Source organism: Lates calcarifer, linkage group LG4 (assembly GCF_001640805.2).
Source record: "Lates calcarifer isolate ASB-BC8 linkage group LG4, TLL_Latcal_v3, whole genome shotgun sequence".
In the NCBI taxonomy this organism is placed as follows: Eukaryota; Metazoa; Chordata; class Actinopteri; family Centropomidae; genus Lates; species Lates calcarifer.
The window spans coordinates 21,400,773-21,415,588 of NC_066836.1; the positions used below are offsets into that span (position 1 = coordinate 21,400,773).

The 14,816-nt window shown below is 38.7% G+C and overlaps 1 protein-coding gene across 1 annotated transcript in view; it reads left to right on the top strand.

The window, feature by feature from the left end:
• The window catches only part of pappa2 (pappalysin 2), a 67,446-nt gene that overhangs the window by 47,288 nt on the left and 5,342 nt on the right, over nucleotides 1-14,816 (top strand). The window contains 7 exon segments of the mRNA XM_018695897.2: nucleotides 370-398; nucleotides 400-584; nucleotides 2,049-2,217; nucleotides 3,019-3,148; nucleotides 4,150-4,271; nucleotides 7,858-7,929; nucleotides 14,682-14,780. Coding sequence (XP_018551413.1) covers nucleotides 370-398; nucleotides 400-584; nucleotides 2,049-2,217; nucleotides 3,019-3,148; nucleotides 4,150-4,271; nucleotides 7,858-7,929; nucleotides 14,682-14,780 — 806 coding nt within the window.

The following is a 14,816-nucleotide window of genomic DNA, read 5'->3' on the forward strand; positions in this document are numbered from 1 at the left end:
TTCTTTGTGGTTTAGAGGGTAATGTTATCTAATATTGCAAACTTCAGGTAGATATTGCAATGTAGGTCACATTACTGCATCAATTTGCTGAGTTTATGACTTCTCAACTTGTGCTGCAACACGTGTGAAGTAGATTCTATGGAGGTCATACAGCTATAATGCTCAAGCATTGTACAAGCACAACAAAACATAAAAGTATGATTCAAAGGTTTATGCAGGTTTAGAATAAGTGAATTAGAAAATGGAAAAACAGAACATTGTTTATCAGTGTCTCTCTGCATGGCACAGTTGAGGTACTTTGAAATTCTCTTGAGATGCTGTTGTAATGAAATCCTCCTCTTCCCCTCCTTTACCTTCTTCTCTTCTCAGGTGACAGTGACAGGTTGGTGTGTTTGGAAGGATGGACTGTGGTCTTTCCCAGAGGCCTACTGCAAGATAGAGTGTCCAGAGGTCCCAAACATACCCAATGCCAGGCTGCTGACAGCAGACTGTCTGGCCTCAGGGCATGATGTTGGCTCTGTCTGCCGTTACAAATGCAACCCAGGCTTTTATGTAATAGGGAGCCTCAAAAAGAAGACACCAAAGTAAGTATTGTGATACTGCTGGCATCTCTGTGGTAAGAGAATAGCACTACCACTGGCAGGGTTTGGTGAGGTAGTTATACTAGCATGGGCAGCACTGGTGGTGCAGTGGTTAGCACTATTGCCTCACATCAAGAAGGTTCCGGGTCAAAGCCGCGGAGTTGAGCCTGGGGCTTTTCTGTGTGGAGTTTGCATGTTCTCCCTGTCTCTGGGTACTCCAGCTTCCTCCCACAATCCATAGACATGCACCTTAGGTTAATTGGTAACTCTAAATTGGCTGTAGGTGTGAATGTGAGTGTGAGTGGTTGTTTGTCTCTATATGTTGGCCCTGCGATGGACTGGCGATCCATACAGGGTGTACCTTGCCTCTCGCCTACGACCCTTAACGGATAAGCAGTATAGATAATGGATGGAGTTATACTAGCATCACTCATATTTGCTTCATTTTTTTCCAGTGGACTCTGTGTTGTGACTGACACCTTGAATTTAAAATGAGATAAACTATTTCAGGCATATTGTTTCTTTTAATGTATAATGACATAAAAAACTTCAAGAACAACAAAACTAAAGTAAATGGCAGTGATTTATCATGCATGCCTCCCCTGCATGAACACCCAAACCCAAAAGGCCAAGATTTAAATATCAATGGGTACAGTTGGTTCATCATCAACATTCTGTTTTGGAACAAGCTGACATTAGCGTCCAATAAAATATGTACCGCTGCTAACAGGGCCTCATCATTACTTTTCCAGTTGTATTCATTAGGTAACTGCTCATTACTGAACACAGTTCACATGCTGTTGAGATGAGGGTTTACTAGGAGGAGACACACCTCTGGAGTAGATAATATTCTGCATGTATATATTCTGTATTGTCTTTAAAATGCAGTGTATCAATTGTCTAACAAGCTGAGTTTTAGTATCATATAAGACTGGTAAATATACATATTTTATAGCTATGTATTACATTACATTTCCATCGAATACAGTGAAAAACTATGTAAAGATCCATTTACACCTGGGTATCTTTATGAGTTACGCTTTCTCAAACGTGTGTAAACATTTTAACAACCCCTGATACTTTATTAGTCCAACATGTGAAAGTGAACAGCAGCAGCTATTAAAGAGCTTTAAACAGGCTTTTTACTTTTACCTTTGACACATGTACCCATGTAAATTTATAACACATACTGCTACATTTACACACTACATACACTGCACTGGAGATCTTTTTTTCTAATAGAATGGGGAGTGCTCTGTGCACCCCAAGTCTGTTTGTTTTTGTCATGGAATTTTGAACGTTGTACACTAAGTAAAATTAAAATAGGACAATACACAATGTGAGCAGGGCTAGTTCAAAAGATCAGAGTGACCAAGAACTTGGCTATGGTTTACACGCTGACAAAGGTTGTATTTCCTAGAATTATGATCTCTTAGAGATGTATTCATTTGCTCTTGGTGTCACTAGGAAGTACTTAAAGTTGGAGTGCCTTGAAGGAGGACAGTGGGAGGAAACCCGTTGTGAGCCAATATCCTGTCCAGCCCTACCTGACGTATTCCAGGGCATGTACACCTGCACCAACAGCCTGTACTATGACACCCTCTGCACCCTGCAGTGCTCTGATGCAACAGAAAATGTAAGTTCAGCAGTTTTCTATTCTCCTGGTGAAATCAAAGCTTTACAGACTGAGGCACTCAGGTCCTCTGTGCTGGGTGCTAATAATCTTGATCACAATGTAAAGAAACATTAATCCTCACATTGCAGTGAGTTAAACTATAGAGACCAATATTCCTGCCCATAAAATGTAGACAATATTACAATAAATGCACTACAGAGCTGCTCTAAATTCAGATAGTTCTTCATCAAATTTTGATTCATGTCAGACATCATGTGCTACAGCCATTCCTTCTAAAACAACAGGCACCACAAAAACTTTGTGAACAGTAGTTGTGGTTTTAGCTGTAGTCACGCCATCACTGACGACTTGTCATTTACATGCTGTTGCACTGCTGCTGTGTTTTAAAGAGGACTCATTTTTAGGATAATTCAGCACTATCCATGCATTCAAATGTGAGGGGACTTCTGCAATGGCTGAAATTGGAAGGATGAAGAATATGTGCTTCCACCTTGTTCCCAAAGTATGGACAACAAGTTCAAACCAGTTCTATGATATAATATATTTATGAAGCTCCTGGAGAATGATGCTTTGAATTTCTGGCACCTATTGTAGCCACATTTACTATGTGTGTTAAAAAAAGTATGAGACAAAAGCTCTTAAACATTAATAGCCAAATTATGGTTTCATCTAAACCAACAGAGCAAATGATTTCCTGAATATTTTCTTATGAAGTTGTGAAGAGACAGTGCAGCAAAGGTGTGGACCACACAGAGTTCCTTTATGACCACAGTGAATTTTAAAATCTGTGTTTGTTTACAGAGTGAGATTCGCTGCACTAAGGATGGTAAATGGACAGCAGATTTCACCATGTGCTCTGGGCTCCAGGGATCCTGCTCTGCTCCTCCTGATCTCAACTCTGTAGAGTACAGCTGTGACCAAGGAGATGGATGTCGGTGAGCATAACCGTCTTTCAGAGAGTTTAATCCATCAAATAAACATTCCTGATTACATTTGCTTCCTTCTGTCAAACAAAATAAAGCCATACACAGTAGCTTGCTGGTTTTTGGCTTGACTTGTTACACACTTGACTGAACAGACAAAACAATTATGACAGTATAGCATCTTTTTGTCAACACTTATATTTTTCTCTTCCTCTCACACCCATTCCCCACCATTCCCCATTTTCTATGCATAGTCTTTGATTTAGATTTGAGTCACTAGCCAACTCACACCATATAAAACACTTAAATCTGGCCAAGATTCAAGTGCAGTATATTGAGTATGACAGAATAAATTAGGGTACAGATACCAAACACTGATGGTGATAATTAAGTGTAACTGGCTAGTTAAACCATAACGCTATTTCATCTGGTACACATATCCATGACTGTCTGTTGTGTGCAAATAAAAAAATCTGGCTTTCTGAGTGTGTTGTACTATAAATACAGAGTACTAACCCAATGCAAATATACAGAAAACATCAACTCTGCTTAACTTATTATAGTATGACAACAGGTTTTGGACCATTTTTCTGTATTTGAGAGCCAGGTGTTAAATTGAATCACTACACTGCATGCTTAAGCACTTGGTATTTACGCATTTAATGTTTGTTGAACATTAAATGTTATAGTAGCAGTGTTATTGGCAGCATAAAATGGAATAGGAAATAATAACATCTTAGACTGGTGGGTAGACGAAAAATAGCATTTTTAACAGCTGTAGAGAGTTTGTCAAGACTCATTAGAACTTGAACCTAGACTTGCAGCACACACACATGCTCCCCTCATAGTGTTGGTTGCCAAGAGTCCAGACCACAGATGACAGTGTGGTCTGACATTATGTGGTCTGTTTTTTCCTCGGTGTTTGTACATGAATAAATTCAACAGATGTTAATCAAGGTTAGAGGTAAGTATGATTTGATGTGTATTTTTTTCTTCTTTGTACTTGCAGGTGCTGTTTGCTACCCAACATGCATTGTGGCTCTGGACATGGATCTGCGTGACCCTGTGGTTCTGCCCAATGGCACTACAGCTGACTCTTTAAAGCACTGGATACTGCCCACAAAAGTCCAGGTGAGGAGGAGAGTCAGGTTACTTCACTGTGTTTTTTCTCCAATGATTCTTTTTGAGTTCATGCAAGGTAACCTCATTTCTATTCTGTTCTGTGCCATTACTTATCAAACACTAAATAAGTCAAAAACAATATAATCTATGTGAATATAATCTAAGTAAATTCTAGTAATATGTGTGCATAATGCAATTTTACCAAAATGTAATTTGTAAACAGTTTTGTTAATAAGCAGAATTTAAACAAAACAACTCATCTCCATTCCACAACCTGAACAGTAAAAATAGAAGCCAGCCAAGGGGAATACTACAGTTACACCAGTTATGTTGCCACTGCCATCAGATCCTTGTCATTTTAGCTTTTTTGACTTGACCGTTGACCGTCTGCTGATACTGGATATTTTTAAATTCACAGTATCTACTATTTAAAGTAGCAGTTTTTAAACCATATTAAATCCATATTTGTCACACACTTATACAATATTCACAAACATTTATCAGATATATTAAGATTGTTATGTGCTTCTAAGTAATGTCCACTTGATCCAGTTAAATAAAATTCAGAGCTTAGAGATGGATTGTTGCACTGTACATATCAGCTTGCAGAACTGGTTGCACCTGTTTCTGAACTGTTTCATGTTGCATGGTGAAGCATGATGTAAAAATGAGATAGCTTGATTGGTTTGAATAACCACAACTGAGAAAGGGATTGTGGTTCTGCTACCATTTGGAAACTCTTGGCAGGTTTTATAAAACAGTTATTGTTTTGCTCACTTGCTGCCATGCGACCAGTTCAGGGCGCTGTGAAAGGAGATCCGTTGACAAACAGTGCTGCGATTTTTACACAAAAACATCCATTAGAATGAATAATGCATCCAAACATCTGGTAGGCTGAACAACAGCATGGAGAAAACTGAGCTACTGCTCCAGACTGACTCACCTTTACTGATAAGCACAAAGCGAAGTTCATTCACAGTTTAAAACAAAGACAATTAATCTGTGGGACTGTTGCCATATATAATAACAGGGTTTGTACTATACTGTCTGGGTCTTACAGGTCTGACACTGCACTGCAAAATGGATCTTGTCTCTTTCATTATTATTATTTGTCTCAAATGATTCGGAGATAATCAGGCACATTCTGGTGTTATAAGGAGCATCTTTTTAATGATTTCTAAGAAGGTTTTTGGACATTTATATATATATGATGGACATCAGAAATAATAATATCTTCAGCAAGTCACTAAATTTCAAAATAGGCGTATCATGTCTATGTGTTCAAATTTGTTACGGCTCAGGGAAGGAGTACGATTTTTGATGCAAATTGCAACTCATGCCTCACATCTGTTGCTCCATGCTACCATGGGAGACATGCCTCACAGTTTGAAAACCTCTGGTTTTGAGCTAATGGTGTGTGACAGGTTAGATGGAAAGAGATGATGACTTTTGGCTCTTGATTTAGCTTATATCGAAATTAACTACTGCTACAGCACAATGCATTCCAATATACCCATGTCTCCCTAATAGCTATTAGTGTAGTGGACAAAAATGATTACCACATGACTATAATGATCAAATCCTCTGTAAAATCATCCAGTGGGGTGAAATAAATGGCAGCTATGTCTAATAAAGATCCTTTTTTTTTTTCTTGGATTCAGATTTAATTTTCTTAGGATGGAGATGGAGATGCCACATTGTCTGTACAAGCTACAACTCGGTTCACATTGAAGTGGTGATTTAATAGACTAGTAAACAAAACCTAACTACCACTTTGTTTTTCAATAGAAATGATCAAATGGGCTTCAAAATTCTGAGTAAGTCAGTCAAGCTGCATGCTAAGATTTTTGAACCCACCATGATGTGTGCAAATGTGTTTCATATCAGATATTTGACTGAATCACTGGCAAGACAGTATCTTTTAGAGTTTTCTAGGAAAACATTTTTAATCCCCAGCTGCACCAGCTAATCACACACTATCACACAACAAAATCCACCTCATGTGTATGTGAGTGTGTTCGTTATCATTCAAGTGTTTCTGCATTACTGGAAATCACAGGCAGATAGCAAGAGTAAAGGTTCCAGTTGACGTCAAGCCTTTTAGGAAATACACATCTCTCACACACAGTATACACAAGTCACCATGAACAAACTTGTAGGAATGCCAGATTCTGGGTCTGAGTTAGAGCACTGTTGCTTTGCTTTATAGGTGGGTCACGTTACCCAATATCATATCTCAGGAATCGCTTCTACGTTAACGCTTTCGATCACACTGCTCCAGTTTCGACCTTACTTTTGGGTGGTCAGTTAGCCAGCCAGCCAGTTGATCTACCCTTGCCAAGGTCAAATAGTTGGATGGAGGTCTGGTTACTTGCGCCATATCTCTGACAGTGCCTTGTGAGTTCGAGGCATTGTGTTATCTCAAATACTTCAGAATCAGGTCTCCCTCGCTGGGTCAGGCTGCGCAGGAAATCACAGGGGAGGATCCACTTTCTCTGTCCATATTTGTTAGTCAATCAGCTATCAGCTAACCACCTTGTAAATTCCCAGGGTCAAATAAATGACAGAAGACCACAGCCTCACCCAGATTTTACAAAATGTTGAGTTTTGAATCCACTTAAGTTGTATAAATCTATCATTTTTCTCCCATCTCAAGGTTTTGGTGCATAACAAACAGCAGAAAGGCAGCAAAAGCTTGAAATTATCATAATGTACTGCGCATGTCCTTGAAATCAACAGATATCTGCACAGAATAAGTGCAAGATGTGGTCTTGTTCATTTTTATATAACATTCATTGTAAGGTAAGCCAATAATGGATTGTGTCTGTAACTGTAATCACTCTTAACACTAGGAGTGTATTTCATTAGTCTTAATCTTCCTCCTGAGATCAAAAGTTCATGTTAGTTTTAGTTATATTTAATCATCTTCATCTCTTCTTTTATTTTTAGTTAGTATTTAGTTAATTTAAAGTATGGACATTTTAGTCTCAACAAAAAAAAAAACATTATCTATACACTTGTCCTTAAGGGTCACAGCGGGGCTGGAGCCTATCCCAGCTGACACTGCACAAGAGGCAGGGAACACCCTACACAGATCACCAGTCCATTGCAGGGTCAACATATACAGACAAACAACCATTCACACTCACATTCACACCTATGGGCAGTTTAGAGTGTGAGTGAATGTCTTTGGACTGTGGGAGGAAGCTGGAGCACCTGGAGAGAACCCAAGCAGGCACATGGAGGACATACAAACAGAAATGCCCTGAGTCTTCTTGCTGTGAGGTGACAGTGCTAACCACTGTTTTATTAGCTTAGAATTTAAGACTGAAAGTTCTTTCTGACCTAGGAAACAGCAATTAGCAAAATAATCTCACCATAAGGTCCATTTCTGATTATGAAAGGATCTCTCAGAAACTGGACGACTCATATTACATTCAGTGTAAAGATATCAAAATTAATTAAATCATACTAATCTATGGATTCTCACTTTATATCAGTGGTTCGCCTCAGGTGGTCCTACTTTAATGTTGTTTTCCACGACAAACATAGACTGTGTTGCTCAACCGTTGCCCTTATGTGCTTTGTTTTCCAGAGCATAGTCTGTACAGGGATGATGAAGTGGTACCCTGACCCTCAAAACATCCATTGCATCCAGTCATGTGAGGTAAGAGTCGAAACAGCCAAACAGTGCTGCATCAAGCACAGGAGTGTTTTTTTTTTTCTTCTGATCTGCTTTCTGCAGATCCATGAAACATCTTTTGAAGGCTAACACAACAGGAAACTACTCTTCCATCCAGATATCAGTCTCGCCCAGGTTTTGAAACTGGGTGAAAGTCTATTTTAGTCATGACGGACAATGTATCTGGCCAAGAACTGTAAAATTATTAACTGCAGCTGAGAGTGCCTGAGGTAGAAGTATCTCCTTTGGTATGTCACATATCTCATGTTTAAGCAGCAGGGCTTAAGAAGATTTTTTGACCTGTAGCAGGTCTGGCCTTGGACATAATCCAAAAGCAATTTAAAAATGAAAAGGAATAATTACTAGCATGTACCTCCACTCATAAGTTATTGTGTATTGCAGGTAAGCTGGAAATACAAAGTTACTGTTCATGATCATCTAGACAAATATAAAGTAGTCATTTGCTGATCACTAACCATGATCAGCATACCACCTCATGCATGCCAGACCAGAAATCACACATGGGTCACTTTTTTGTGACTCATGAGCCACTGCTAGAGCAAGAAACAGCACCCTCTGTTGTGCCCGGTCAGTGTCCAAGCACTGACCTACCACAAGTCAACAAAATATAAATTCCCAAAAATAAGAGCATAGAAATGAAAGAATCCAGTCAATATAGTGGTTAGGGCTACATGTACCTTGGTAGACCATACATTTGGTAGCTTTCGTGATATATTGTTGTCATTGAGTATCTATTCAAGTTGACAATGCATTTGTATCACACAGTGCAATTGAGCCCCAACTGTTTCCCTCTTTTTCACAAACATTAATTGTAAGTATAATCTGTTCTTACATAACATGTCTAGTATGTGCTTTCAAAGCCCTGAGGTCAGGAGAATCTCAGTTTGGCCTTTGTCCTGTTATTATCAAAGATATTTTATTAACATTGAGATAGGGAATACTTAATCCTTAAAACAATTACACCATTTCTGGGCATAACCACATTAAATTTAATGCCCTAGCCAGACTTTTCCAACAATATTAAACATGAAGCAAAACATGCTGTATCCCTGTTGTCATCACTACTCAAGATACCAGAGCCAGTGTGCAATGTGCTTCACATTTCATGATGACAAACCTCAGGCAGAAATTGATGTTCTCACACTTAAAACTTTACAAGAATCCCTTTCAAATCTGTCCAAAGAAACTTTTTTTCTAGGGATCCTGGCATTGCCAAATCTTGTTATGCCTGCCAAGACTAATGGATTATCTGATAAAAGGAAATAAATTAATCACTGGATTATGTTAGATTTCTATTAATCATTCAGGCTGACACATTGCTTTTAAATCTTTCTGCCTAGTTTGAAAACAGTCTACCTAGTGAGTGATACTCTTTTACAAAGGCAGCGGGATAAAGCTTTCTGTTTAGTGACAAGGTAACAAGGTCAAATTTCTGGTGAATTTATATGCATTTGCAACAAAAATAGATTTGATTTTATTGGAGACAACAGCTGGATACTTTTAGTGGTAAAGTGTAATTGTTTAGTTTTGTACCACAACTGTATATTTTTTACTCAGACATGTGATATGCTGTGGTAGCAGGTAATATTATTGTTATTGTAGAGTGGTACTGTTTGTTAATAGGTTTGAAATAAAATTAAGAGAGTCTGCCAAGTATAATGTAACTCATTATATGAAAACTCAATTATGAAAGATGACAGTACAGGTATATCTTGCATATGACAAATCCCCTTTACTACAACTTTGATTCATGATAATATACCAAAGACTAAAGGTGGGTTTATACTTAACACAGGATGAGATAGATGTAGTGTTACAGTAAATGTTGAATATTTACAAAGCACTTCTGTCCAATCAAAATTTCCTCTTTACCAATACTTTAGTTTATGACAATATATTAGATCCAACTTGAGTTTCTGTGAAATAATCTGCTGATATTAGTGGTCCTCAAGGATGAATTTTAATTTGACAAATTAATCGTAATGCAAGGTTTACTTACTAGCTTTTGGCCAGAGTGTTTTTCTGCATCTCACAGTCTTCATTAACAAATGAATTTGCCCAGTCGTCATGGGAATGGTGCAATTGTCATTAAATAAATCTAGAGTGGGTACGGAACTGGTCACATGATAGGACATCGTAACTGCCTCAAAGACTGCTTTGGATAACCATCTCTGTGATAACTGAGCAAATTCCATCCACGTGTTGAAGGCTGTGAGATTATGTTGAGATCTCCAGAAAAAGAAAAGAAGAAAGATAGATAGTGGACCTTCAGTTCTGATTATTTTGTCAAACAACAATCTCCAAGGTCAAGAAAGAATGTTCACACTCAAGAATTCTATTCTGTTCACAAGAAATATCAAAAGTAATTGACAGATTACAGTAACATTTCCTGATCATATTTAGGCTTTCAGGGGTAAAAATTCCTCATGGTCCTCTAGCATCACCCTTAAGATAAATGTCCCATTATTCATCACCACTACTGAAATAGTGATTGTAAGAAAAATGGTCAATATGTTTTTTGCGCACCTCTGTATTTTATATATGGTAAACATTGCAGCCCCTAGGGGCCGCTGTAGCACGACTTCAGACTTTTGGGTTTGTTCAATTTGATAATATTTCGTGTGCTCCGCAGTTTGATCATAAATGAAAGCTGGTTTAATTTGCAATTTAACATCCATCTCAGGTCAGTAATATTTTAGCAGTGACAGTAAATCATCTAAAATCATAAACCCAGATAGCTTTTATTTGGCTTTGATCCTTTGGGTTCAGAAAAGGCTGGAACTACTGATGGAACACATAAACTGTTGATGTCTCACGGTATTAAAATATTCTTCCTACCTGCCAGCACTACATTTTCCCCTTCCACCTTCCCGTGAATGTTGCTAGGCAAAACAGTTGCTTATAACCCGCTCCACCATGACAACACTGTAAATTATACCAGACCACATGTGCTGCATATGCGCCATGCCAGATCTCATCCAGATGCCATTGCTACCTTTCTTTCTCTCACTTTCACTCTCTTTCTCTTAGTGTGCCTCTCTTTCCTTTCTTTCTTAAAACCAGGTTGACACTCATTGTACAAGTCAGGCATTGTACTGATGCCCTGAACCGACAGCCCCTGAATCACTGTCAGGCTGAGACTGTGTTCTGTAATTTTAAACTACAACTTTTTTCAACTATATTGAAAATCAACTTTCAAGCTCAAAACAAGAGTTACACCACTGACAGAATGTCTACTTTGTCTCCTAGAAGTTTCTTAGTTTTCACAGCATAATTAAAATGTTTCCTGCACAAGTAAGGACAAAGAATGTAATAGGTATGTAACAGCAAGCCAATTAAACACATTGACTCATGCATCACTTCATATGAGGCATTTAGGCGAAGAGGATCTATTTAAACCATTTGGTTGGTAGAGGCTGTGCTAATCCCTTGATCACATCATAGGAGTGCTGAATAGTCGCTCTCCAGAATGAAACAAGTAACAATAAGTTTCACATTGAGGATTAGGGATAATAAAGTTTATAAAACAATTCCACATGAGGCTGAATATAGACAAGAGACTGTATTTGATTCAGAACTGTCACAACATTAAGTTCTGGCTCACACAGGCTGACTGTTTGCTGACTGTTTGAAAACACCTGCTGTTATTAGCAGCAGGGTCCTGTGTCCATGCCCTGCTGCTTTGATGGCATCTACACAATATTAGGCAGGTCTCACAGATTCTGGATCAGATTGGGATCCAGGGCATTTGCTCTCTCCATTTTTATCTTCAGTTTCTATGACAGCTCGAAGGTAGCTCAGTTTTATTCATTCACTCATTCATTAGCTACCCTGCACAGATTGCCAGTCCATCGCAGGGCCAACACATACAGACAATCATTCACACTCACATTCACACTTACGGGTAATTTAGAGTCACCAATTAACTTAACCTGCATGTCTTTGGACTGTGGGAGGAAGCCAGAGTACCTGGAGAGAACCCACACAGGCACATGAGAGAACATGCAAACTCCACACAGAAAATCCCCAGGTGATCTGGGGCTCAAACCCAGAGCCCTCTTGCTATGTGGCATATGTTGGATTACAGGCTGACTGCACATAAACTGGGTTTTTAAAAGGGATCTGTATTTCTATTCTGCTGTAGCACACGTACACGTTATATCTACAGTGAGCTTTAGCTTTAGTTATCACTTTTCTTATGAGCAAGTAAAAATAGCCAATAATGCAGCAGGTATTATGACTTATATCCCATACCTGGCACTCTATAGTGGATTAGGCTTTACAACACCAGACCCAAACTACATCTACCATCAATACACACACACACACACACACACACACACACACACACAGACCTTGAGTTCCCTGAACTGTCTTTCCTATCAAAAGGAAGAACACTTTGAGTCACAAACAGAAGAGAAGAGGGCTAACCTCACACTCCCCCTAAGTGCTTTTAGCAAGCTCTGGCAAGAGGGGTGAACTAGGTGAAGGAGGGGGAATGATAAAATGTCTGCTATTAAAAGAATGATACAGATACTTGGTAGGATGTAAAACATAAATATATTACTTCTTGACAGAAGAGTGTTCACTAGAATTCATATATGTATTTTAGAATGTTCTGAAGAAGAGCTTGGCAGGTGCTGATGACAACTCATGCTCGCCTAGAAATAGCCAGTGCTAAGAGGAGGAATATTTATGTTAGTAAGGTGTTGGGTTGGCTGCTGCTGCTTTGTATGTCTCTTTTGCAGTGATTTGAAGGGAGTTACAGAATAAAGGAATAAATACACGAACCAGCTGACCTTTTAATTACCCACAAGAGACTAAGGTGCACAGCCAACTCTTGCTGGTTTAATACTCTTAACGGATCTGTGCAGTCTGTGCTTGCTGTTGAGAGTAAGGAAATGTAAATACTAATTAACCTCAATATGAGCCCTGACCTGCAAATTTTAAGCAAGGAAAGATGTGCATGTAGAATGGAGATGAAATTCAAATAGAACTTGACGTGAGGCCAAGCAAGTCTGTATTATGCATAACTGCTTTAGATTATAGAGGTTTACATACAGATCTACATACTACCAACAATTTTGGTGAGGCATATGGTACAATTGCTGGTAAAGTATTTACTCAGAAACAGAACGATTAAATTGATTTATTTATGCCACGGCAGTTTAGTTGGGAAAGGCAAGGGGATTCGTCAAGTAGGGAGTTCTTTGAAGTGAAGAGAAAACTGCAGAAATCTTCTCAGCAGCTGTTCTTTCCTCCTGCGGAGGTTAGGTAGAGCCCTAAGTCTTTGAAATAACTCCATCAGTCTACCAGAGAAAGCCAAAAGTATCTTTGGCACTCAGCACTTATATTCATATTGTTGGCACTTCAGGAAAGCCCTCAAGGTTTAGTCGAAAACATTAAAAAAGACTTTCATCATGACGTGTTTGAGATTTTATGTAACTTAAATTCCACAAATTTGTGTGCCACTCCAGTTTCTCCAGGAAGACTCCCACACTGGCCAGAACATTACAAAAACAGAGGAATTGTCATTAATGGTTATTCTAAGTAACGAGAAGCATACCTGAACAGCCATTAAATGACATCTGTCTGTCTATTCTATTTGCCCTAGTTTAAAATAAAAGGTGACCTGAATACGATTTAAGCTTTGTATGATTTTTCACATTGTTTGTCCTGGAATGCCAAAAGAAATCATTTTTATTCTGTGTGCTCACAGAAGTGGAAGCCATGTCTACTTGGGCAACAGGTCTCATGTATGCAGTCATTTATCAGTAGACTTAAATGATTTTGGCAATAACCTGTGCCATAATCTAGTTCTGACTTTTAAACAGATGATATACCATCATCCAAATGGGCAAACATCAGGCAGTACAGGCATAATTCTCAAGCACTATAGTTAGCCACATTTACCATTACCTACCTACTCTAGCTTTCAGGGTAAATTACTGTGGGTAAATCATTTGGTTCATCTGACAGGTCCATTATATCTGTGATGTTTTGCTGTGTCAGGCCAACACCTCAAAAAGGGTCAGTAGAGTAGTCCCAAGATCCTGGTCTCCCCTTCTGTGTCAATTCTCAACATGTGACAAATATTCAGACAAATCATGCTGATTGATTTTCAAATATTTATCTTGACAATTAAGCTAACGTACTACCTGACTACCGTAGCATTTAACCATATACATGTAAAGCCTAACTTTCAATACTATCAACCAAATATGCAAACAAATCATGCTAATTCTTAAGCATATACCCAGTTTAATGCTAGCTCAAGGATATTGCTGAAATACAGTGAAAGCAGTCAGTGTGCTGTTTTAAGTCCTACTGCCTGCTTGGGAAGTTTACCCCACATGAACTTAGAGTACATGTAAACCCCTTGCTAAATAAATCCCTTAAGCTTGCTTATGCATTGAGTTAAAGTGCCAGTAAGCATATAACGGACTGGATGTACAACTTGGATTGGACTTAGATTATGCTGCATGTTTTTGCAAGTGTTTATTTTGATTTGTTTTCATGGATATTTGTTCTGAACAATATAATTGCATCATAATGTATGCCACTTACTGTAAATCTGTATTCTGGGAAGACGCTGAGTCATTTTTTTTTCTTTTGGGTTTCCCAGCCTTTCATGCTGTGTGGGGTAAAATTATAATTTTAGGGAGAATTATTTCATGGTCCATAACACTGTTTCTTTCTTTGTAACTTGTGTGTAGCCTTTTGGAGGAGATGGCTGGTGTGACACCACCAACAACCGGGCCTACTGCCAGTATGACGGAGGAGACTGCTGCCCGTCCACACTCTCCACCAAAAAGGTACACAAACAGACATTTCCAGTGCTTCTCCTCCTG